This window comes from Parasteatoda tepidariorum, chromosome 1 (genome assembly GCF_043381705.1).
Source record: "Parasteatoda tepidariorum isolate YZ-2023 chromosome 1, CAS_Ptep_4.0, whole genome shotgun sequence".
NCBI classification, from domain to species: Eukaryota; Metazoa; Arthropoda; class Arachnida; order Araneae; family Theridiidae; genus Parasteatoda; species Parasteatoda tepidariorum.
Window position 1 is genome coordinate 93,573,770 of NC_092204.1, and position 26,058 is coordinate 93,599,827.

Sequence of the window (26,058 nt, forward strand, 5' to 3'; positions counted from 1 at the left end):
TTTTAAAATCAATTTAAGGATTCATTATTTGCTTAAGTCTGGACTTAGCTATTTCGATTTCCTGCGGTTTCCACTATGAAGACGATTATAAATAAACTATACTTATGAAAAGATACCTGGAGAAATATGTACTCTTAAGGGTTTAGATAAGAAAAGAGAGATACACATACTCTGTCCCAGTTAGTCCATTACTAATTACGATAGAATATTTTCATAAAAGGGCTTGTTTATCTTGGTGACATATTAGCTGAATTCTCAGTTTTTTTTACAGAGTAAATTTGTTTACACTTTTAACTGACAGGAGGGAAAGAGTGGCCACGAAATTCAGATCCCGGACTGAGACAGAAAACTCCGTAGGTTTGTTAATAACTTTCGCAAAGTACTCACGGCAAAATCTGAAACAGCCGTAACAAGCGTTGTATCATTAAAGCTTGTAAAGTGTTAATTTTAGTCTACTTATTTTATTGCCCTGCAGGAATCAACCAAGTACTTTAGAAGGGAATCAAATCTGGACAGTAGTTTTGTAGTCAGACATTTTGATTTTTCGATCAAAATTCTTTTTTAGAAAAGTCAGAATTTAAACTCAAAAACATAATTTCTAGCATAAAGAACAGAAACATTCTGAAAGAAAGTAGAAAGATTCTTAACCAAAGAAATGATTCAAATGGGAAAGACGTTCCAGAGAATTCTTAAAAAAAGAGTCTTAATAAGCACATTCGGTTCTGAAAATGTACACTCAGAATCTCTAATACTAGAGACACGTAAGTGAAGCACTATTAGATTAAAGCCATTTTCTGTGTCCTATCACTATACACCAAAAAGTAGAAGGTTTTTCGTCTAGCACGATTGTTGTTTCGAAACTGTACGTCTGTGCTCCTTTGTAATGAAATTCTATTCCTTTTCTGAAAATCTCGAATCAGATTGTAATGCGGTGTCAGAAATGCAATATTTTATTGGATAAGAAGGGTTTTAGGGACTAACGCAGGTACATGATCTGAAGTATACTGATTCATATTCTTGGCTACCACGAATGATGTCCAAGATTTCATGTACTGCCAGCGTTCCTAAACCTCAATTAACTTCATTATCAGGAAAGTCAAGAGTTATAAGTCTTTAAATTTCAATAAGAATTCATGATGGACTTATATTTTTCAATCTTAATACCATTTGCGCGTGGAAGATAATGGTGCACTGGTAAGCTTTTAAAAGCCACATTAATTTCATACATATCAACTTTCTACTTTTTCCGAGAGATTTTTCTTGAACAATGAAATTTTCAGTAAATGTTATGCTTGTATTTGATTTAATAATTTTGACCACCGCTGTATGAAAACAATTTAAGTAAACGCATAAGACCTTATAACCACGCTGCGAATATTTTAAATACTGACCAAATCTAACAAATTCAGTTTATCTTAATTATTATTTAGCTAATTCTTTAAATATTGTATGGACTTCCGGGTCGGCATTTATATAATTCGTTATGATACAGGAAGTTTCTTTCCTTTAGTTTTACATTCCCCTTCATTTAAACTGACTGATGAAATATTCACCTGAAGGGTATAAGAAAGGCTGAAAGTGGAACATCTCTGTCTTGGAAATAGGTGAGACAGGACACTCCAGAGTGATAGAAGGGGACGGAATAATCGATGACCCGGGCTCGCTCACTAGTCAAGCTGAACGCAGAGAAGGCCATGTACGCTGCACCCGTCTGTAAGTCCAATGTCATGCCTGCAAAGAACAAAAACCACATTATTCTTATAGGTATATTATCACATTTCGACGTGGATCATACTGATTGGTTACGACAAATATAAGGATACGCCTCGAACTCATTCGAAACCATGTATTGGGCGGAGCACAAGGACTCGATTTGATTGGAGATCAATGAAACAGTCCTTAAGACTCCAAAAACTTTATTAACAGAATTTTCCAGAAAATACAGCTATTTATAACACTCAATTACAGCTGAAATAACAGTGTAGTACACAGACTTTACAACCTCAGACGGGTCAATGAACTAACTCGGGTTATAATACAACTATGGACACAAGCAGACTACTACCAACACCTCCTAGAAGTAGTAAGGCCTCAGCACGGATCAATTTAGTAGTCCGATGTGACGAAGTTAACTGCGCAGTAGCCAAAAATTAAGTAAGAAGTCATTACGTTAGGGGAATTAAGCTGCGCAGTGGTTGAAAATACAGAATATGTCATTACGTTAGGACTACTAAGGGATATTTATGGTAACCCGTGCTGAGGCCTGTTCTTTCTAGGAGGTGTTGCTACTACTCTCTTCTACTTTATTCTGAGCAGCACATTTCTATCTATATGGGCTTGGCGAGGAAACCCCGAAACTTTCATTATGATTCTAGACAATTCTCGTGTAACTCCTTAAATATTAGTCCTATCGCTTTGAAACTCTAATTTTTCAGAACTACCTTATTGTCGCCAACATGATGGCAAAGTATTGCCAAGTCGTCAAAATTATCGCCAAGTCAACAAAGAAGTCACTCAACCGAGTCTTTTCAAAGAAAGACATTAGGCTTTATTTTTTCCTTAAATTAAATTAGAATTACGCGACTCTCTAGCAATTTTTCCAAGTAAACTATTTTTTTAGGATCCGTTTGAGATATTTAGCCTCATAACAAAAGGATATTCACGAAATTATACACATATTTACTAATTCGTAATAGTATTCAATGCTATGCTACGACTAAGATAAACGGCATTACGTAATCTAGTTAAGCAAATGCCATGAACTAAGACTGACGCGAAAAGGAAGAAAAAAAAGCTAAGATCGCTGGGATATTCGAAATCTTGAAAAGTAGGCTACCTCTCCTGAAGGAATATTAAATAAAACAACTATTACTTGGAAAATATTATTTTAATAGCTTATAAAGTCTTTACATTTTTTAAGTTAGAAGTTTAAAGTTATTCTTATTTAATACATAACGGGGAAAATTTTCTCCTAAAACGTATTTTAAGAAACGGATAACTAATAATATAATAATAAAAGAAAATAGAGATAGCTAGAATTATTTGTAACTGCTATTTTGTAACTGTTATAAAATCAGCTATATTGAATCTTCTGCTATGAAAACAACATGTTACTTCCAAAATTGTACCAAAAAATAATAGGCGACGCATGTTTTAGTATTACAACAAAATATGTTAGTTTTGATGTAAAGTTCACATCTATTATTTTGAGACTCCATGCAATTAATTAAGTAAAAAGCAACATATTAAAAGTAGCAGAAAATTTGTACGGTGTTATAGTTCCATAAATGATGGTTTTTTTAGAAGAGTAAATTTTTTTTAAGTATTAACACACATACATACAACTGGTCTATAAGTAAGATTAAAAAAAATCAAAGAGGAAAAAAAAGATTCTTAAGTAAAAATGGAGTTTCTTGTTTTTATTTCATACTTTATAGTACTAAATCTTAGACTATTAAAAAGAAAGTAACAATGCATGCTCTTAAATATAATTAAAGTATTACTTGTAAACAAAAGAAATCAAGGTTTTATTAAAAATAAAAAGAATTCAAGATGCTTTTTCTTCTTTTTTTGTGCAGAACATTTGAAGAATTAAATACAAAGTAGTTTTTTAAGAGCTTTTAAAAGGAATTTTAAAAAAATCTGGTGCTTAAAGCAACATTGAAACTCTTTTTTTTACGCTTTTAATTACTCTTAAATACCTCTTAGGGAGGTAATTCTGAAACCTCTCTTTAAAAAAGGTTGTAAATGAATATGATTGTATTATGTTTGAAAGAATAGTTTTTATAAATGATTGCCATGATTAAAATGTTTCATGAAAAGCTTTTCAAATTTCAGAAAAAAAGTGTTTGAATAAACATGAAATATTTTAATATTTAAGAGCTGTATTATGATATGCATTTGTGTTTAAATGAAATTTTTTTTAATCTTACTATTCCAGCGATAGTTTGACTTCATTCTGCAACGCGTGTAGGAGCGTCGAACATTTTGAGCAACTTCGTCTGCAAGCATATGTGAATATCGATATTGTATTTTTAAGTACAATACGTCATTCTTATCTTTCGTATATTTTTCAGAAACTAGGAGGCTTCGCCCCCTGCTCGCTGGCGCTTGCCATCCCCCGGAACTGCTTTCGCAGTTCATTTCGGATTGTATCGCAATCCAATGCTCGCTTTGCTCGCTCATTGGATACGTTCTTAACGTCTAGCTTTCATATACTGTTTTGAATACTGAAGTTCCGAAAACTTTTCACTGTAGAAAATTCTAAACCTGTACATTTCAATATTAATTTGAAATTGCAAACAGTTCACATATTTTGTTTAATCACACTATTCTAAATTTCAGTTGCTGAGAAAAGTAACTGTTGTAAGTTTTGTTTTAAAGTCTTTCTTACCAGAGGGCTAAAGCCATGTGTTGTAAAACAATATGAAATAGTAGTCTGCCACTGAACGCCGGATGTAAAGCATCGGCTTCGATGAAGATAATTTTGTATTTTTAATTCTCTGAAGGGCGCCACCCTAATAATATGGAATTTGTAAAATAAATGTATATATTTTTGATTGTTGATGAAGCCCATCATTTTGTGTTTTCATCAGTGTTCAGAAGCAGAACAACTATAAGTTTTTTATTTTATCACAAAAATATAAAATGTATAAAAAACAAAGAAAAGAGTAAGAAAATGAGTATAGTCATAGAAAAAGTTAAAATTATAATATAGTATTTGTCAGTTAAAATAAAACTTTTTGTTTAAGTCATTGCTAACAATTCAAATTTCTCCGAGGCAATTCTAAAGTATAAATTAAGGTAGTATTGTTAAGTTGAAACACAATATTTTTAGTTTTGATGTCAACAATACAATTCAATTTTTCACAAAAACGATTGTTTCCATTGTTAAGTTCAATGTCAACAATTCAAATTTTTCTGAGGCAACTCTTAACCTCTAAATATTATTTTTTTTATGTACACATTTCTAAATGTCAGTATTCAACCACAAAACAACTTAAAGTCCTCAAATTTAGCATGAAGTTGTAAAATGTAATGAAAGAGGGTCATAGCAATAATGAAAGTAGAAGTAAAGTTAGTACTGTAAAATTAAAACAATATTTTTAATCAATGAGCCAAGTTCTTCAAGAAGCAGTTGTAGAAGTAGGTTGTTTATTTAAAACTTTTTATAGAATTTCTTTAAGAACACAATTGTTAATTTGGGCATTTGGCGATACAACACTTTTAGAATTGAAGGATTTGTTACGTCAAGCGCTCAGGTATCATAATTTTGATCTAGTTGCGCTTCTATGTCATTTTGATTTATGTTGCTAAGTTAACTTTCAAAAAATTCTATGGCTGGCAACAGCATTTTTATTTTTTAAGTTGTTTATTTTTATTTCTTTTAGAATTCGTTATTTTTTTAGCGAAATGTTTTTTAACCTAACAGAATTCTTTGCCGACTGTTTTCTCTATGAATGAAGAAAATAAAGTAAATATTTAAGTGTTGTGAAAAGAATCTTATTTAGTTGTACAAAGTACTTCTTTAAAAATGAAAACTGTTGCCACCAGCGGAAAAGAAATGCAGCCAAAATTTGGGAGCCACGTAAGAGAATTATATATATACGATTATGGGCTAAAAACTTCAGGTGTTTATGACAAAATATTTATATTTGATAACATTTTGAATATTAATATTTTTTTAAAAGAAATTTTATGAATTTTTGAAGAAGTTTGAGGTTTTCATAAAAAATGCGAACCGGATTGAGATTTATATAAATAATTAGCGCCACACATAAACATACTTTTTAATTTTTCGAATGGTAATTCGCACTCTTATGGTTGTTTACAATGGGGGCGTTATTTACGATGAGGAAACAGCCTTGCTTTAAATCCACCCATTTTTAGATATTGTTACAGCACGATACGTAATAGTCAAGATAGTTATAAGTTAAGCCCTGTCCAACATAAAGACAGTTTTATGAAAAATCACGATTATTGTGATCAAACTGGGCTAATAGAGGCATGGTTTCGTCTACTCCTCATAAGAAATAATTTAATTTGAGAAGTTTAGGCGGCTTTATGAAGTACAGGCACTATGTATAAGCCATTGACTCATGGAACAACTTGGCTCTTTGCTAACATTTTCAAATGTGCCAAGCTAATTGTAAAAGTCTATAGTTCTTTCTAATCAGCCCGACATTGTTTAGACTTATTGCACTGCGCACCAGCATACTTTAGGCCAGGGTTGGCGAACCAATGGCACGCGTGCCATTTATGGCACGCTACACAATATTTTCGGCACGCCACTGATCACAATTGCTATTACACTATGAATTATTATCACACAAATGTTATTACACTATGAAAAATATGTAACAATTAAATTAAAATTCACAAAAAACAAACAAAATAATAAACAATTATTAATAAAAAAATTAACAATTAATTCTAAAAAAACAATTAATAACCATAAAAAACAAGCCACAATAAACAACTAGCAAAAAGTTTTTTTTTTAATAGTCCTGCTTAAACTAACATCTTACTACCTAACATAAGTTATTTGTCATCCAATCTGCAACAACAGAAGTCACACTGATGTTACTTTAAGTTTAATTACGCGTATAATCGTGATACGTATCACGTACAATCACGCATCACGAAGTCAAAATTATTTGACGGCACGTCTATGACCTCATTAAAATTTTTTTTTTAGAAAAAATGGTACGTTGGTGTATAAAGGTTTGCCACCCCTGCAACCTATATTAAGCTTTAATAAAATTAAGTTAGTATATTTCTCTGTTAGCCTGATTTATTTCAGACAGCTTCCAATAAGAATTTGTGAGGGCTTATTATAAATAGCCTTATTCAGGTATCAGTCTGATGAGGTAATTCTTCGCTCATTTTCTTAATAGTCCTAATGCATATAGGCTAACTTTAATAAGCCTAAAATGTATAAGATAAACTAGAAAATATTGAAGACTTTTCCAGCTTGGGGCATTACAAAATACCTGCGACATTTGTAAAGAGCTGAATTTTTCAATGTCAATACAAAAGCTAGTAGAGGGATGCGAAGTCATCACTTCAAAGATGATAATCTGACCCGAGAAGGTTAGGTGACTCACTGAAGTATCAATACTGTTACAAGATATACATAGTATAACCTACTATAGATAAGTCCAAGCCGACTTTTCAAAGGCGATCATCTAACCTGCGAAGATTATGAAGTATCGATACTATATTACAAGATAGAAAGTGTAGGCTAGTAGAGCTATGGCTTAACTTTTTAAAAGTCAAGATCCAACCTGAAGAGCTTAACTGGCTACATGAGACATCGCTATTTTTATAACCGTCGTTGAACAGAGCCGACCCAATTTTCGGGTTTAAGACTACTAACGTTCAACTACGTAGCCTTGTAATTTTGAACTCCAATCCAGAAGACAAGGGAACCCCTAGATCAAATAATGGGAGAAATTTGCCTTTGTGGAGGACTTTTTGATGGAACTAGCCTGCATTTGTGTTACATTGAGTGGAAGACCATGAAGAACTCACGAGAACGGTAAACCCAGTGGTTACCAACTGGCGGCCCGCGAAGGCTTGTGATCAGCGAACTAAAATATATTACTTGAAATTTTTTTGTGAACAATTTTCGTAAAAAACTACATGGGCTAAAAGTACGTTTCTTCGCTAAAAAAAATCCTAATTTTTTCATTTCTGTGAAATTTAACATTTTCAGGTAAAAATCTACTTCTAATTTTAATTTGTAATTCAATACTTTGGTTTTGTACAACTTGTTAAAAATCTGACAGTAATAATTAATGTTCCTTCAAACAAAAAAAGAGTCCTATATAAAATTTTGATAAAGTTGCGGCCCGCCATTTGACTGGTGTTTTTAATTGCGGCCCCCGGCCTCATGCAAGTTGGAAACCTCTGTCGGCAAGGGGACTCTAACCCATGATCCGTCTACCACTGAGGATATTTCACGTCAGCACTGTGGTCAGTGCAAGCTGGATGCTGAATACATATCAACCAGCCATTGCTGGGAATCGAACTCGGTTCACCTCATTGGAAGGCGAAAGCTCTAAATGGAAAAAAAGAAGAAATAATTTACCGTTCCAGCGATTTCCTCTTCGTGTGCCGAAGAAACCGTCTGCTACGAGATAGAGATCGAAGGTGAAGCCGAGGTCTTCGGAGAGGGATATCAGAAGATCTATGGAAATTCCAGCACAGCATGTAATGTTGTAATCAATGTACTCCAGAAGTCGACCAGCACGATAATCCGAGAAAATACGGGACAGTTCTGCTTTCACTTTCGTCTTCACCTGCAATTATTTTTTATAAAGCATCATTGAATGTCTTAAGTAAACGTGTAATTATCACGTGTCATTGAATGCTTTAATTTGAAAATATAGGCGTAAGTTTTATTCATAATTAAACTTCGTAACTGAAAAGTATACTTACATACATTCAATGATGACTAAAAATATACTTCTTAAAGTATATTTTTATTTATCATTGAATGCCTTTATTTAAAAGACTAGGAGTCTCCACCCCTGCTCATCGACCCCGTGGTTGTTTTTCATTCATCATTGTTTGTTTCTTCATGTTGATATTTTTGATATTGATAATGATATTGATAATGATATTGATAATGATATTGATAATGATATTGATAATGATAATGATATTGATAATGATACTGATAATGATATTGATAATGATGTTGATAATGATATTGATATTGATAATAATATCAATAATGATATGGATATTTTTTTTAAAATAAAAAGACCGTTTTGTTTATAAAACATATAATTATCATAATTTTCTGTGATATCATTTTTTTAACATGTTAATCGTCACTCGATAGGAATCATGGTCTGTATTTGTTAAAAAAATCAGCTCTACTTGAAAAAAAAGTATTTCAACATAGGAATACAGAATGGGCTGCATAATGGATTGTAATAAATGAGAAGTAATTCTACTAGTTAATAATACATAATTATAACCATATATTATATTTATAATGGTTCAAATCGGAAATAATTTTTAACTCTCTCGAGTCTTTTATATTTTAAAATTTTTAATATGAATCTTGAGATTTATATCTATCTGATAACGTCTAATCTCTCCTTCTTTTATATTTTTTTTATTAGAGGAGAGTTGCCTAAATCATATCACTTTTCTCGTTTAAACTTTTATTAGTCACAGATCACTGATAATTACATTTAAAATATTTCACTAACTAAATACAGTCATTCAGTTATTTTTGTAATTTTTTGGTAATAATATTCTGCAGTATTTACTGAAAATTAATTGTTTTAGAAAAGTTTGCAAGTGGTATAGGAAACTAGTTGACTAATTCATACCGCCTGGTCCTTAAAACGTATTACTCTAAAAAATATTGAGTATTTATGATTAAGTGAATGAGAAGACCAGGTGTAACCCAAAACAATTGTTTAATAGCAAGATAATAAATTTGACAGTTACATGTATAGAACAGTATTATAAGGCTATAAAATGTTAAAGAAACATGATCTTACGTGCTACAAAGTTCAAGTGTGATTTTTATATGTACTGCTATTTTAAGACTGCTTCTTTGTGGCATTTATAACATATTCTTCTGTTTTTAATTTTTAGAAATAAAGAAATTGGTTTGATTGAAGCCTTTAACATAGTGAGACAGGTCTGTCAATCAATCCAGTAATTACTAAATCACTACTTGACTAACTAGATGGCTCATCTCTTAGATTTTCTTTCTTGGAATGAGAAAGTTTAAATCACATCTTAAGGATATTAAATCTTATTAAATTTACTCAAATAATTTCGTTTCTTTCAGATTGATTTCACGTATAGAATGGGGGTTTTTTGCTGTCAAGGATTAATGCACGAGAACAGTTAAATCACTTAAAACGGCCTCAACTTCAATCTTATTATAAGACTCACTCACGAGCAGAAGATTTTGATAATTAGTGAAATCGTTCAGAGCCTATTTTAGAAAGCTTCGTTGAAGTACAGTACTTGAAATTCAATCTGTTCAGTAGTTGAAGTTAATATGTTGCTCCGAAATCATACTAGTACGATTTAGGATTGGCAACTACGCAACGTTTGTTTTAAACAAAGTGTTGTTCCAATCATCAAAGAGCAGCGAGCTAGCAAAGAATCAAGTAAAACTTAGCAGAATAAGTTGCTTAACAATTATATGCTATATTTAATAATCCATAGATTACTGTAGCTTATATCCTTACACAGAATGTTCAAAAATTACATTAAAAACTTGGAAAATCGATTAACTTATATAAAATCTTAATGCAAGTACACAGCGACTTGATTTTTCTGTATGGATCTTCTAGTAAATTGTTTTTTATAATTTATCAGCTAGATGTTCTCTGTATGATGCATATTCAGAAATCAAAAGTGGTACGATTTAGGAAACTCCGTTTTATATTTTTTTAATTGCTTGCTGATTTTGAAGTCAAGCTTGAGCTTTAAATATGAAGATCTACAAAAATAGATAAATAGTCATTATTTAAAATTTAAAACAAAAAATTAAAAAAAAATTGAGAAAAAACCTTTCCAAAATTGCCATTACTTTCGAACAAATTAGAATTTCGAAAAAACCCTCCCATTAAGCTCAAACAAAAATGACCCTTTCAACACGTCAAATTTCAATCTCGTAAATATATTTTTGTGATCTGTAGAGTGGCCCGTATGGCATTTTTTACTACAAGCAACAATTAATAATTCTCGAATTAACGAATGTTAAACTTTTTTAACCATCGTACTCCTCGTACAGTTTTCTACCAACTTTCATAAGTTTTCTAGTCCTTTCAGCAATACTCAGCAGTCCCAGCGGTAAGCTGTTACACAGTTCTGTTTCCTGAGTGAAAATGACTCACCATTGTATCTTTTTGAGTCCTGGCTGCATCCCCTCTCACCCTTGTATTTTGACAGATCCAATGATCGTACACACCACCTCTGTTGATGTGTATATAAGAAGACTCCATTTTACTGGTGAGCTAGAGAACTTTTACGGCAATGACATCGGTACGTATCCGTATTGTATTGATCCAAATACGTATTGTAACTCATTATTTATATTCTAAACTCTTTTACAACTGCCCATTACACCCCCTTATAATTTCCGAACGACATGATTCATAAAATTGATGTCTAGATATTTAGTAACTGACACGATGAAAATAAGTATACGCTACTCCATGAAACCACTTGCAACGTCGACTAAATTGGTTATTAGAGTTTCTGCCTTATAACTGGTGGTAGACGTGAGAGAAATAGTTAAGTAAAAGTCGCAGAGAATCCGTGATTGAGTAAATATAACACCATGAACCCATTAATGTTCAATATCGAACTTCTCAATTACAAATAGAATTTCCAGATTGGCTCTTTAAAAAGGAAATTACTCAGTATTGATTGCCGTATTGCGCTCGATACTAATCCGTTGCAGACAATTCAGAATAATATTAAAAATAGTATATTTCAGGCCTTACTTGTAAACATGGCAGTCCAACTAGGCAGGAATCATTGTAGATTCTTGTTGTTAGCATTACAAAGGGGGGTGCTACAGCTGTAACTACACGGAATCTTTTCCAACTGAGCTTTGGTGGACCAACATTCTTCTTACCGAGCCAGAGGACAGCATTCAAAGATACTCGGCCACCGGTCACGTTGCCGATACGCCGCCAACGCCGAGGAGCTTCAGTCACTGTCACATGGTGGATTTGGTATCCAGTGTATGGTACTAGATTGTAGATGTCGAATATGGGTAACGGCTGACTCGATATGTTCAAGTGAATTTGATCTTGTAAAGACCTAGAAAAGCACATTCAGCTATGTTAAGATTTAAAAATAAATTTACCATACAAGATACAATATTTTATTCTACAATAAAACTTAACAAATTTAGTAATTTTAGAAAGCCGGCCAGGTGGCCGAGCGGTTAGCGTGCCTTATTGCGAAGCCAATGGCTACGGGATTGAATCCCGCTCTGGGCATGGATGTTTCTTTCTATGTGTTGTCCTCTGTTGTGTGTGATGTGTGAATGTGGCCTACCCTATGAACGGGTATTTGTGGCATTGTGGCGTGGGTAAAATTACTCGCTCTCGTGACTTAGGTTCACAGGTGCCCACTGGGTAACATTAAATGAGCAACACTTCCGGCATCTTCCGAGGTGAGGAATGAAAGTTCAGTAACTGCCATTAAAAAAAAGTAGCTTCAGAAAACACAAGTTGAACAATTTATGTTCTGTTCCATTTATCATAACAATTTGTATATTTCAAACTTTGCCTTTAGAGCTTTTTCATTCTATGAAATGTTTAGGCATTCAAAAGCAAAGTATATGGGGCCCATCCACTTCTGTGTTCGACGGATTGCTCCGTAGTTTTTTCGGATTGTTTCCCAACTCGAGCTCACTACGCTCGCTGTTCGGATTTTTTCTATGTTTAGTCTATGTTTAGCATGTACGTTAATATTCTTTTTAAAATAACGTTCGAAAAATAAGGAATATATGCATCTTGTGAAACTTTTGATTGATTTGACATTTCTGCATTATTCCATTTTCGCGGATCGTAAAAATCTATTACCATAATATCTATAGTACATTAGATATCGACCACTCCAAAAGCTGTAGTATCTATTACTATAATTAATTATACCTTTCGAGGTTTTTTGAACGACCGCTCGAAACGGAATAATATCTACATATACACGAATAATTTTTGAATCAGCTCGAAGATACAACAGGAATTAAACTAATTTAAATAATGACTTGCTGGATATCGTCTTAGAAGGACATGGCTTACTACTTCACTAAATAACATTGTATTTGTTTTGCTTTCCATGCTTATCACTGCTCACTCGCTTGATATTTTAGTTTCCAATTCTTGTTGCTAACGCCATAAAGCAATTTCATCGTTTTTTTCAACATACATACGTATTAGTGTTAAACATAATAAAAATTTTTATATACTTCATACCTTATCTAAAAATGCCATATATTCTATACAATGACTAGGCATTCTAGAGAATGCTGGCATTTCTGACACTGATAATAACACATACAAAATTAAACGAACTGAAAAAGTCAGTTTATAAATAAGGTGGAACTTATCGGTGATAAGGACCATGTGTTTACGATTGCCTTTCCGAATGGTTGCCAACACGAACATTGGTCCGTATAAGCGATAAGTTTCAATAACAAAGTATCGCGATGTTTTCTAATTTAAGTAACTTATATAGTTTTTATATTATTCAATATATTCGTTACTCAAATATAGTTTATCAACTACCACAATTATTCAATAATTATCGTTATGTATAATATTGGTGATAGTACCTCTTTGATTTATTATTTTATCCATAATAATCGCGATATTACAGTATTCGATAATTATAGTTATCAATAATGACCAAGATATTTTCGTATCAGATTGCATATTATAGGTGCTCTGCGACCTATGTGAAACAGAATCTGGAGTTGTTCTTACGCATTGGCGAATTTGACTTAATGGTCCTTATATCCTATAACAGGGGTTTCCAACTTACATGGGGGGTTTTCAACTTCCAACTTCCACCACAATTAAAAACACCAGTCAAAAAGACAGACAGCAACTTTATCGAAATTTTATATAGGACTCTTTTATGTTTGAAGGAACATTAAATACTACTGTCAGATTCTTATCAAGTTGTACAAAACAAAAGTATTGAATTGCAAATTAAAATAAGAAGTAGCTTTTTAAAAATATTTAATTGCATATTAAAAAATTCTGGTTACAATAAGTTTAATGTGTACCTATGTATTAAACAATTAATGTTCAACAGATATCTAATTGCTAATATATAAAACTTTAAAAAGGTTGGCATTAAAACTTACATAGTAGCATACAAAATGTTCAATGAGAGAATTGAGGTTTGTCTGCTTGCAGCCACCAGAGAATAGATATTTACATTTTAAATTAATAGATATTTACATTTTGAATTTAAAATTTACAAATGTAAATAATTTCGTCTAAAATGAGTGATTTCAAGAAGTTAAATCGAAGAATTTTCTCCAGAAAATTTCTGATACGCACATGCTAAATTATATTCACAAAATAATTAAAAAAAAAAAAAAACAGTAACATACACTATTATTTTTGCATTTGAATAAATATTTTCTTGGATGTAAAACCTGAGAAATATTTTTTTTTGTATAGTTGGTATATTAAATTTCACAGAAACAAAGAAATTATGTTTTTTTTTTTAAACGAGAAAAGCATTTTAAACCCATATAGATTTTTTACGAAAATTGTTCCCAAAAAAATGACAACTAATATCTTTTAGTTCGCAGGCCACAAAAAAAAGGCTTCGTTGGCCGGATGCGGCCCCTCGGGCGGCATCCGGCCCGAGGGTTGATAAGCACTGATAGGTTGATAACCAATACTGGAAATTTAACCAGTATTGGTTGATAACCAATACTGGAAATTTAACCACTGTCCTATAAGTTCCAATAAAGATTTTATTATGCTTTAAAAGGCATCAAAATTCTAAACATTATACATACTTAGATTTTAATTTTATGCGAATGGGAAAAATTACATAAAAATTAAACTCGCATGGAAAACAAAAGTCTTGGAGATAAGTTTAGAAGAATCTCTTACGCATTTTCATTGGTGAATTTTTATATCAAGATTAAACTTTTTTCTTTTTCTCTGATATATGGCTTTAGTTTTCAACAGGGTTCAATAAAGTTCTTTTTTTTTTTTTCGTTCAAGAGTTCATCCGACCTCGAACGAAGATGATCAATTTGTTTTATTATTTTTCGCTTCTAACTGCAATAAAGTTGATATACAGACCATAAAAAAGGTAATCGATATGTGGAGAAAAAAACGCAAATCTTATTAATAGGTTTTTATGGACATATATTGGAAAGCTAATGCGGAAAAACCTCCTGCTATTAAATAGGGGCGAAGGGTTAAAATCTTTGAAATGCCTCATAAAGAAGGAAGAAATTGTTATTTGTTGGACACTGCTCAGAAGTGATTTTTAGTCTCCTCGAATAAAGACCAACACTTAAAAATATTCAAGGGAATTTCCAAATAGTTGAATTAAACTATCATATATCGATTTTTAACCTGTCTTAAAAGTTAACTTGTGTTTAACTCAGTATTTATATGTTACCATAAATAGCTTAGTTTCTAAACTGAGTTTACTAATCTATCACTGTTAAACTCACTGTAACTCAGTTTTTAAAAAGTGAAATATTTAGTTGCCTCAATTTCGAGTTCTTAGTCACTCCGCTTTCTTACTAGGAAGAAACTCTTAAGAAAAACCCCGAGTAAAATTTCATCTTATGTTATTCTCCGTAATGCATAGTACGCATCTATTACACTTATAACGGAAAGTAACCGAATTTTACTCCAAGTGCAAATGAGGAAATCAATAAATCTCCAGATAAATGAATGAGCATATCAATCTATAGATAAATTAAAAAATGAGCGAATTGATGAATTAAGCGAAAATATAAATGAGGACTTCAACGTATCAAACTAGTAAATTTGAGTGGACAAATGAATTAAGGAATCAGTCATTAAATCTAGGAAATAGCGAAATAACAAATCTGTGGATTGACTGAAATAAATAAATTAATTAGTAAATTAAGAGTCGTGGTGGCTCAGGGGATAGAGCGTTCGCCTTCCAATGAGGTGAACCGGGTTCGAATCTCAGCGATACGAATTCCGTACCCGTCTCGCCCTGACCACAGTGCTGACGCAATATAGCCTCAGTGGTGGACGGATCATGGGTTAGAGTCCCCTTGCCGTCGGGCTAACGGTGGAAGGTTTTCGTGGTTTACCTCTCCATGTAACACAAATGTGAGTTAGTTCCATCAAAAAGTCCCCCACGAAGGCTATTTTCTTTTAAAACTTGATCCAGGAGTTCCCTTGTCTTCTGGATTGGGTTCAAAATTACAAGACTACAGAGTTGTATATTAGCAGTCGTAAAACCAAAAAATGGGATCGGTTGTTCAATGACGGTTATAAAATAAAATATAAAATAAGTGAATCATGAAAAAATCAGTGACTCAATCGAACTGTTACGTTGAATTTATGCACCATCGATTCGTTGACTCCTTGATTTATTGATTCTCTGATTCATTGATACTATCATTCATTGGTTTTATATATTAATTCATTATATAATTTATTTGTTGATCCGATAATTCTCAGAGCTTTAGTTCACTGATTTATTCTTTAACACATTGATTCACTTGTTTGTTGATTTATTGGTTTCCTTATTTATTGATTTATATTATCCTGCTATATTGATTTGCTACTTCATTGGCATCTTGTTTTATTTATTCACTGAGTTATACATCGATTCGCTTATTTAGCATATTTTTGTTGTACAAAAAGTCAATTTTATGTGTCATTCAGTTACCATTAATAAGTGTAGTAAGAGCGCATTCTCAATAAAAATTACAGTAAAAAGTTGTAACCCCCTTAGTAAGAAAGCGTTCAAAATGAAGTAGCTGTATCTCAACCCCTATAGTAAGAAAACATTCTCAATGAACTAAAAAGCAGCAACCTCCATAGCGAGAACGCACGTTTAAGCAAAAGTTGATAATTCTACAAAAGTTGCAATAAAAAAAAATCTAAGAAAATGATATTTTTATAAATATTTTTACCTTCGAAATTCGAATATGTTATTCGAATATATTACATATTCGCATATTTTATATTATGTAAATTATACTTCACAATTGAAGAGCTTATTTGTTGTTTTCATGTTAAAATTCCTTTTGAAACTACGTTTATCATTATAATTAAAATTGTACGCGATACTTTAACGAATTCACCCATTTTCTTAACTCGAATAAGTTACTTGCGGATATTCCCTTTCATTTGTATTAACTCTATAAAATTTCTCATTTCTAAATATATTGTTAAACATTTCTTAACATGTATGAAGGGCGAAAATTTTTATAACTTGCCATGTTCCGTACAAATCAATTTCTCATCATTCGTCTTAACCACAGAAAAAAATCAAAATGAACTTACTTTCATTATATTTTATTCTAAAAAGAGCCAAATTTATTTTCCTTTTCACATTTCGGAGGGGAACAAAAAATATTCATCGATTTATAGCGAAATTCATAAAAAATTCAATCGAGAAAATTGATAGTTTTCTCGCACTCTTAATTCGAATATGTTACTTGAGTTCACCCCTTTCTCATGCTTAAAAATTTTATGAAGTTTTTCTTACAGTCATAAATTATTATGCTGTTCTTAAAATGAATGAAAGAAATATTCTTAAAAACAAAAACACTCTGCTTTTGTTTTCTTTTTTCATAAGAATCACTTCATTCATCTTTACACTAGAGTCAATCAAATTTAGTTTTATTTCACAGTAGTTTAGTTTAAAAGAACCAAATTTATTCTAGGTTTGTCAGGAAATAAAGAAATTTCAAAAATTGATAATTCTACAAAAGTTTTAAAAAAATTCTATGAAAATGTGCTATTTTTATAAATATTCTTACCTTTCTAATTAGAACTTGTTATTCGTTATCGCTTCATTTGTTTGTAAACTTTATTAAATTTTCTATACATCAATACATTACTAAGCTATTTTCAAAACAAATTAATTTATTACATCATTATCCCATTAGAAGCAATCAAATTCAACAATTTCATAATATACAGTAGCGTGCAAAAGGTTTTGGTCAACGCGTGAAAGGCATTTTAACCTTTCTATGCTTTTTTTTTGTAGAGATGATTTCCGTTTTATTTAGTCAAACCAACATATATATTACACTTGATTTCAGAATTTTTACTTTTCTTGCAATTTATTGGAAAATGTAATCTTCTTTGAATTAAATTTAAATCTTTGCACTCAGTTCAGTTGAATATTTCTTTTTTTTTTATGTATAATTCGATTCTTGTAAGAATAAATTCTTCAAAAATAAATGTCAATAATAAATGTAAGTTAAAATCACGATTTCCGTAAATAAATATGCAAAACTTATACTTATTTGTTAAAATTGTATCTTTCAATTGTATTTTTCATCCAATTCTTAGATGTAAGAAAATCGCTTCTCGAAAAACAAATTCCAGACTAATATGAAAATTATATTTGATTTAAAGTTACTTTCAAAGAGCTAACTTTGCTTTCTGGTTGATAAGTATTAAATAATGTTTAAGAATAAAATTATACATTGTTTATTGCATTTCCAATCAACCATCTATAAAATTCAGTTTGCCTAAAGACTTTTGTACGCTATTGTAAGAGAACCAAATTTATTATTCTCTCACATATTGGTGGGAAACATTAAAACCTTAAATTGCCACTTAAATGAATTCTCTCACCTTTTTCTTACATATAATGGATAGCAAGAAATTAATTGAATTAATATTTTAGTATAAAAAAATGTGAAAATAGATTTTTGAAAGAATTTGTTATCTTCCAAATTCGAATATATTAGTGATGTTCCTCTTTAATGATTAATATCCTTTCTAGTTTCTCGAAGATAAATATGCTATTAAGATCTTTTTAAAATAAATGAACGAAATATCTTTTAAACAAAAAGTCATATTTTCTGTAAAAATTTTTATATCACATTAATCTTCAATGCAGTAGAAACAATCAAATTCAACTTTATTTCGCAATATTTTAATCTAAAAGAACCAAATTTATTCTTTCTCTCACAAATATACTCGTATGCATAAAAAATATTTCATCTTGGGAGCTAAGTCCTTCAATTATCATTTGAATAATTCAAACTTCAGAATTTGAGGTTGCTCTCTCCCCCCCCCCAGAATGAATGAAGCCTTTTTAATGACTTTTATATTGATTTCGTCATGCATCACGAGGTGAAACAGACAAGTTAAGAAAGTTATTCCTTAACTGCTCTCTGACTTCATTTGACTACAGGAAATTGAAGGCGACGTTCGTAAATGGTTTCTTAAAGAACCAGCCAGTATTTTCCAAACCGGAAATTGAGATTCTTTACAAGTGCCTCCATTGCTTGATACAGTTTTGTTTTCGACGAGTTGAAACATCTTTATTAGTTCAGTATTTAAGTTCTGAGCGGAAATTTTATGATGCAGTTAAAAAGATAACGCTTAACTTTTTTTTTGCAGTTTATTTTGTTAAAAAGTTATTTTTAACATTTCTTTCGCTTCATACTAAATTTGATTTTTCTGAATTATGTAACTTAATATTTTCTGATTTAAATATATTTCCAGTGCTACCAAAAAAGATTGACGTTGAAGGGCTTCTCAACACATAAAGTGGTAGTGAAATAATAATTAAGTATGCAGTTAAGTTTTAAAAATTTAATTAGCATTTATAAACATCGAAACATATATATCAGGTTAATTTTTTTTATTTATTTATAAGCCGTAATATTCTTTCAAAATTGACAACCATTTTAAACAACCTTAATAAACTAACAATGAAATAAAACCTAAATCGGATAAATTCCAGAAAATTTGGCAACCCTGTTTCGCTTTGGTATACTACAAGATCACCCTTAATGTATAATTTTAGAATCTTCGTCAAAAATAAAGTTGAAACATTTCAATTATTAGGGATCGGAGCCGCGGTGGCTCGTATAGAGCATTCGCCTTCCAAGCAGCCGAGGAGCCTGGATAGAGCAACCGGATTCGAATCCCAGCGGTGGCTGGTCGATACGAATTCCACAACCAGCTCGCACCGACTATAGTGCTGGCGTAAAATATCCTCAGTTGTAGACGAACCATGGATTAGAATCTCCTTGCTATTAGGCTAACCAAATGAGGTTTTCATGGTATTCCTCACCATGTAACGCAAATGCGGGTTAATTCTATCAAAAAGTCCTTCACGAAGTTTACTTTGTCTCAATGCTTGATCTAGGAGCTATCTTGTTTTCTGGGCTAGGTTTAAATCTACTGAGTTGAACATTAATAGTCGTAAACTCACAAATTGAGACTCAGAATTGGGATAGGGTTCGCAAATGAATAGTTTAACTACACTGGTTATCATAAATTAAGGAAAATTCACAAAAATCGCGATAACTCAAGAAATTACACATGGTAAGGTATTAAACAACATATAGTAAGGTATTAAACAACATAAAAAGAAATTATCAGACATTAATAGTAGAGACATTAATAGTAGTATAGAAATTAGCACATGTATAAAATAAACAAATTGGAAGTATCGGTTTGCAATAGAAAAAGTACCTTTAATATGGAATATGATTGCCTCTAGAAGCAATACAGCACAAACAGCGATGTGTGATGCTTTCAATTATGCGGTCTATCAGTTCAATAGGAAGTGAGAGCCATTGCTCTTGTAAAGCAGTTGCAAGCGTGGCAAGGGTCTGAGGGGGCGGATTGATGGCAGATACACGCCTCCCTAGAGCATCCCAAACGTGCTCGATAGGATTCAAGTCCGGGGATCGAGCTGGCCACTCCATGCGAGTAATTGTTTCCTGTTGAAGATAATCATCAACAATGCGAGCTCTGTGTGGTCTTGCATTATCGTCCTGTAACAGGAAGCAATCACCAATTGCCCCGGCATATGGGCGCACATAAGCATCAAGGATGTTGTCTCGATAAACCTGAGCATTCACGGTTCCCCTTGGAAAGACATGGAGGTATGTGCGCCCTCCTAAGGATATGCCTCCCCAAACACAGACACTGCCTCTTCCGTATGCATCTCTTTCACGGATGTTTGATGGATGATAACGGGTCCCAGGTTCTCTCCATATCAAATAACGTCTACTGTCACTTTCTAGACTAAACCTGGACTCATCCGTAAAGAGAACAGGCCTCCATTGATCTGACGTCCAGTGGACATGTTGTCGGGCCCACTGCAAACGGTCTCTCCTATGGCGTGATGTGAGCGGCACGCAAATGGCTGGTCGTCTCGCATACAGACCACCTTCGTGGAGCCTTCTGCGCACAGTTGACGTTGACACCAACCTTCCGGTGGCTGCAGCAAGAGAGGATCTAAGATGTGTCGGAGTAGCGGTTCTATTCCTGCGTGCACTTAATGTCAAATATCGGTCATCGGCACTGGTCGTAACAGTTGGCCGTCCTTGACTGAACCTCCTAGATGCCGAATCTGTGGTTTGAAATTGCCTCCAAAGTCTATGAACCACAGATGGACTCACATTTAGCCATCTGGCCACTTCTGATTGACTCTGCCCTGCCTCTAGTCTCCCGATGGCTCTCCATCGTAGTTCTTCAGGCAAATGATGCCTAGAGGTCATTATTACGAATTGGCTATCTCAGATTTTCAATGTCGCAATCACAGTAAAATTTGTGTGCTTTCTCTCAAACTTGGACTTTTATGCTCCAGGCAGATGACGTAAGCCGAGTGCAGCGCCACTAATTTGCATATTGCAATTTTACTCAGCTACTCTTAGTGGACAACATATGCAAATTTTGCACGGTTTGGCTTACTTTTGAAAGAGTTATCGCTATTTTTGTGATTTTTCCTTAATTTATGATAACCAGTGTAGTAAAAATCAAACCTCTTTAGAAATCTACGGAATCTGCACCGAAAAAGGCGGGAGTGAAAAGTGATGATTAGAAACATCTCCAAGTTATATTAGGCAATTAGAGTGATTTTAGTGATTTTTGTCTAAATTTTAATTTTCGACCTTTAATGCGTATACTTCCTTGACAAGGATTCTAAAAATATATATCAAGGACCACGATACAGAGTGTTTCGAAAGTCAGAGGCAAAAATTTAGAGGGTGATAAAAACATCTTTACAAGCAATTTTCACCGTACTGCCTGGGCGGAGATACACTCTGTAATTTCTATAGGAATTCAGAAGGCATGGCGACGGATAATTATGAAGATAAGGTGGACGGGAATGCTGAAAGACAGTACAGACAGCGTTGATCAAAAGACAAGAGCCAGGCCAAAAAATTGTTCGAGCCATTGCATCAGTGCCTGAAACGGGATCCTGATTATTATTTTTTACCTGATGAAACCCTTCCTTACGATTCATGATTACTGTCAAAATAAAGATCAACAGCATTCTTTATCTCTTGGCTACTGCTAGTGGCAAGCTCAAGATAGTCAAAATTTACCACAATCATGCGATTTTCTCTAGTACTAATACCTTTCGAATGTCCGTAAAAGATCTCTTTCCACAGTATCGATACTGAAACTGTACAATATCGATACAGTTTTAATAGGTACTAAACATACTAATTGTACCCATATTAGTATATTTGGCATCTATTAAAATTGCATCAATTACCATAATACCAAAAGTGTTTATTATCAAAATTAAGCAACATTGGTGTCAATAATAGTATGGAAATTTTTTAAGTTGCTCCTAAGCGAATTACATTCCGTCTCATCAAAAGTTTAGGCACAGGCAAAACAGTGTGATTTTTTAAAGGCAACAATAGAAGACTTATAAAAAAGCATTTTCCCGTGATGTGATTAAGAACAGGAAACAAATATTTTGTTGAAAAATATTTATTTTATCATTTTTTGGATAAATGAAATAAGAAAAATTATATAATAGCCTGTCTCAAAAATTTAAGCACAAGTGCTATTCCTTGATCAACTGACCCAGTTTAGCTGTCTTAAAATAATCTTACTAGGTTATTGATACCCTATTATTCTTAACAACATCGGATATAAGTTTTTCCATTAAATGAATTAGCTTCTGATGTGTTTCTGTGGGAAAGAATACCATATTTTCTCAATAGACTCTTGAAGTTCTTTAATAGTGCTAAATTCTTCATTATTTCTGTCTACTTGGTGGGTTTAAATGCTCTAAACTTTCTCAGTTGGATTTAGGTTTGTGCTTAAGGCAGGCTAATCTAGTACCTAAACATTTTGTTGAGAGAGCTAATTTTTTGTTGAATGGTAAACATATAATGACGCATTCTTATGGAAATATACAATCGTTTTCTTGAAAGACGTCTTGAAAAGAGAGTAAATGCTACCTCATTGTATCTTGATATGATTCAGCTTGGGTTCTTTTAAGAAAATACAAGAATCTCTGCACATTTAAAACCAAATGCTCCTCAAATCATTAGCGATTTGTCCCCTTGCTACCATCTGAAGAAATTCCATAGCTCTTTTTTGAAGGTTCTTGTAAATATGAATTACCGTCGATTAGACCATCTAAGATCCATTTTTTCTCATCACCGAATAGTACAGATAATCATTAATTGCCAAACAACATGCGATTCTTTCTGCCCAGTTTATTCTTGCCAATTTACGGTGTTGTTTAAGACATGGTTTGCTGTAAATTTTTTCAAAATGGTGTATTTGAAAAAGACCCTAGAGTCGACAGGACCATCTATTTTCATTCAATCAATGCAATCATTTGTGTTCTCCAATACATCTATGAATGATTTCCTTAGACAGTGTTACACTGACATATTTTAAATCGACAATTTTTGCCTTGGTAATAATCTCTGACTTTGCGAACGCGCGACGCATGCAGTCGTCAATATCTTCGTTTTAGGGCGAAATCATCATTTTTTTTTCAACACTTGAGAAATACCTTGCTTTAATCTATTTAAAGTGCTGGAATTTTCAGAAAAATTTTCTTCCTTCAGATTTTAAGTTATAAATTTTCAAAACTGCAGATATCTTGTTATTATGAGAATCGGAGTTTTTTATTAGAAATCATTTGCAGTATGTGTCTTCACGCTTTGCAGGAAATATGTCACTTCATCAGACTTAGAAATTCATAAAGAGAGACAGACATTTTAAACAAAATTTTTAAAATTTCCATTATTAAATAATATCATTAACTTTAATTGACCAATATTTTTTTATTAAATTTCATTTCGGTTATAATTGAAGAATTTTCCCGTTTTTACGTCACATATTTTTTAATTGTATAACATTAGCAAGTTTCGCTGTGTGCTTCAATTTTTGAGACAGACTGTACTATCATTTTTCCATAAGTTTTGCTTTTCGGTACATAGCTTATTTGCTTTATTTTAATTAGCACCTATTGCACCAAAATTAATTAAGCATCATTCACTTTAGTAATGTTATGGCGATTTCTTACTTTCTTCCTAAACGAATGAGTAGCATATTTCCTTTTATTTCGGTTTTATGTAATAATTTATTTTTTAATTTCAGTTAGTATCTATTATCCAAAATTAATTAAGCATTATTGGAATTAAAAAATAGTAAGGCGATGTTCTTGCTTTCAAAATTTGTTGAGCATCATAGTACGAGGATTTATTATGCTTCTCCTAAATGTATTTGGATCATTTCTCAATTAATTTTGCTCTTTAGTAAGTAATTTATTATTCTTATTTCAATTGGTACACAAAATGCATCAAGCATTATTGACTTCAATAATAGACTGGCAATTTTTTACCTTTCTTGTAAGCGATTTAGTACTATTTCACCATTATTTTTGCTTATCAGTTGAAAGCTTTTTATTTCAATTATCGTTGATTTTAAATAATTTACTTTCATAGAAATACGTTTTAAAAGCATAATTATAAAAAAAAAAAATAATAATCACGTGGTGTCAGATTTTTACTCAGAAATACAAATGTGGTGACTTGCTCCACCTATGTTACCTCGAACCTGTTGATTATTGAGTTTATCTGACTTAATGAATAAAAGTAATTAAATGTTAGAGAATATGCGATAAATTCCCTTTTCGATAAATGAGAGCAATATGCAAGCAAACCTCATTGATGTGATCTTTAAAAATATTTGACAAAAAGTATCGCCTGCAATTTAATTTATATCAATGGAGAGTTCTAAGTCAATGAAAGAATTCCATTTTTCTAATGTCTCTCAAGAACAATCTAAACAGAAACCCGCATTTGCGTTACACGGAGAAGAAAACTACGAAAACCTTCCCCGGTTAGCTCGATGTCAAAGGGATTCAAACACATGATCCATCGGCCACCAATGTTGATATTTTACATCAGCATTGCAGTCGGTGCGGGAGCAGAATTCGTATCTACCAGCTATCGTAGGGATTCGAACGTGGACCACCGCATTAGGAAGAGTGAGATCTATCTCCTGAGCCACCGTGGCTCAGTGCGCAAATATTGAAAAAAATAAGTTTTTTTCACGGTTTTAAGGAAAGAAGTTGGTTTATGCTCAAACTGATAATTTTTTTATAAGACTGAGCATAGCATTGATAACAACATGCTGAGGCTCTTAGTTAAAAGGCTTAGGGCAATATAGCAATTAACTAAATTCAAAGGCGTGCCAGCCCATCACAGATGACCAAAGCCTAGTGTGACTCTTCCAGTTTTCTTGACCTTGTCCACTGGGGTGCAGAAGCAGTTACACTTATATAGCAATAATCTACACATTTTTTTTCCAAAGGTGATTTAGTTTTAATCTAACTGTCCCTCAGTATTATTTTTAGAGAAATACATTGAAAATTTATGAAGAATGCATTTCAAAAGCACATTGCAAAGAAGCTTCTTATTACCAACATAAAAATTTATGCTTTTCAACAAAAGAACCTTTTGGCATAATTTGAAAATGTGACAATAATGTTATTTTATATAAAATGTAAAGAGTAAGACCAGCAATCTGACGGAAATAGTTTTTTTTTTACAGTTCTTAAATAAAAACATTAGAAAGTACTTTTAAGTGATACTATTAAAGGATTCTTCGAAATTTTAATACTATTTGCAATTTAAAAAATTTAATTAGGAGAAAGAGTAAGTGGTATTGAATGAAAGAAATTATAAAGGAATGTACTTAATGGTTATAAAAGAAAAAGGAATTAGTTAATTACGTTACTGAACGCAACTACTCTTACAATAAAAACAAATTTAAAGTCATACAATTTGCCTTATTCAGGGCTTAATTGAAACGATCTATCTTCGTGAATTAACAAAGAAAAGTTTGTTACAAGCGTCTATTAGTTAGAAAGAAATCTTTTTTTTTCTTCAAAAAAACTTGTTTTGAAAAAGACTAAAAATAAGCCTAAATTGTTAATCTTTTTTTACTTTTCCCCCTAGAGTAATCTAAAAGAGAAAGATATATCCTTTAAGAGCTACTCACTGTACTTTTTGTACAATAAAAAACTCGTGAGGTTTTTTTTTTTTTTTTTTTTTTAAAG

General features: G+C 32.2%; 1 protein-coding gene across 1 annotated transcript in view; it reads right to left on the reverse strand.

Moving 5' to 3' along the window:
• Window positions 1-26,058, reverse strand: part of LOC107441633 (glutamate receptor ionotropic, NMDA 3A) — a 210,783-nt gene that overhangs the window by 23,938 nt on the left and 160,787 nt on the right. The window contains exons 4-6 of the mRNA XM_071183955.1: window positions 11,493-11,814; window positions 8,093-8,303; window positions 1,554-1,731 (exon numbers count right to left, since the gene is read on the reverse strand). Coding sequence (XP_071040056.1) covers window positions 1,554-1,731; window positions 8,093-8,303; window positions 11,493-11,814 — 711 coding nt within the window. The remainder of the gene's footprint in view (window positions 1-1,553; window positions 1,732-8,092; window positions 8,304-11,492; window positions 11,815-26,058) is intronic.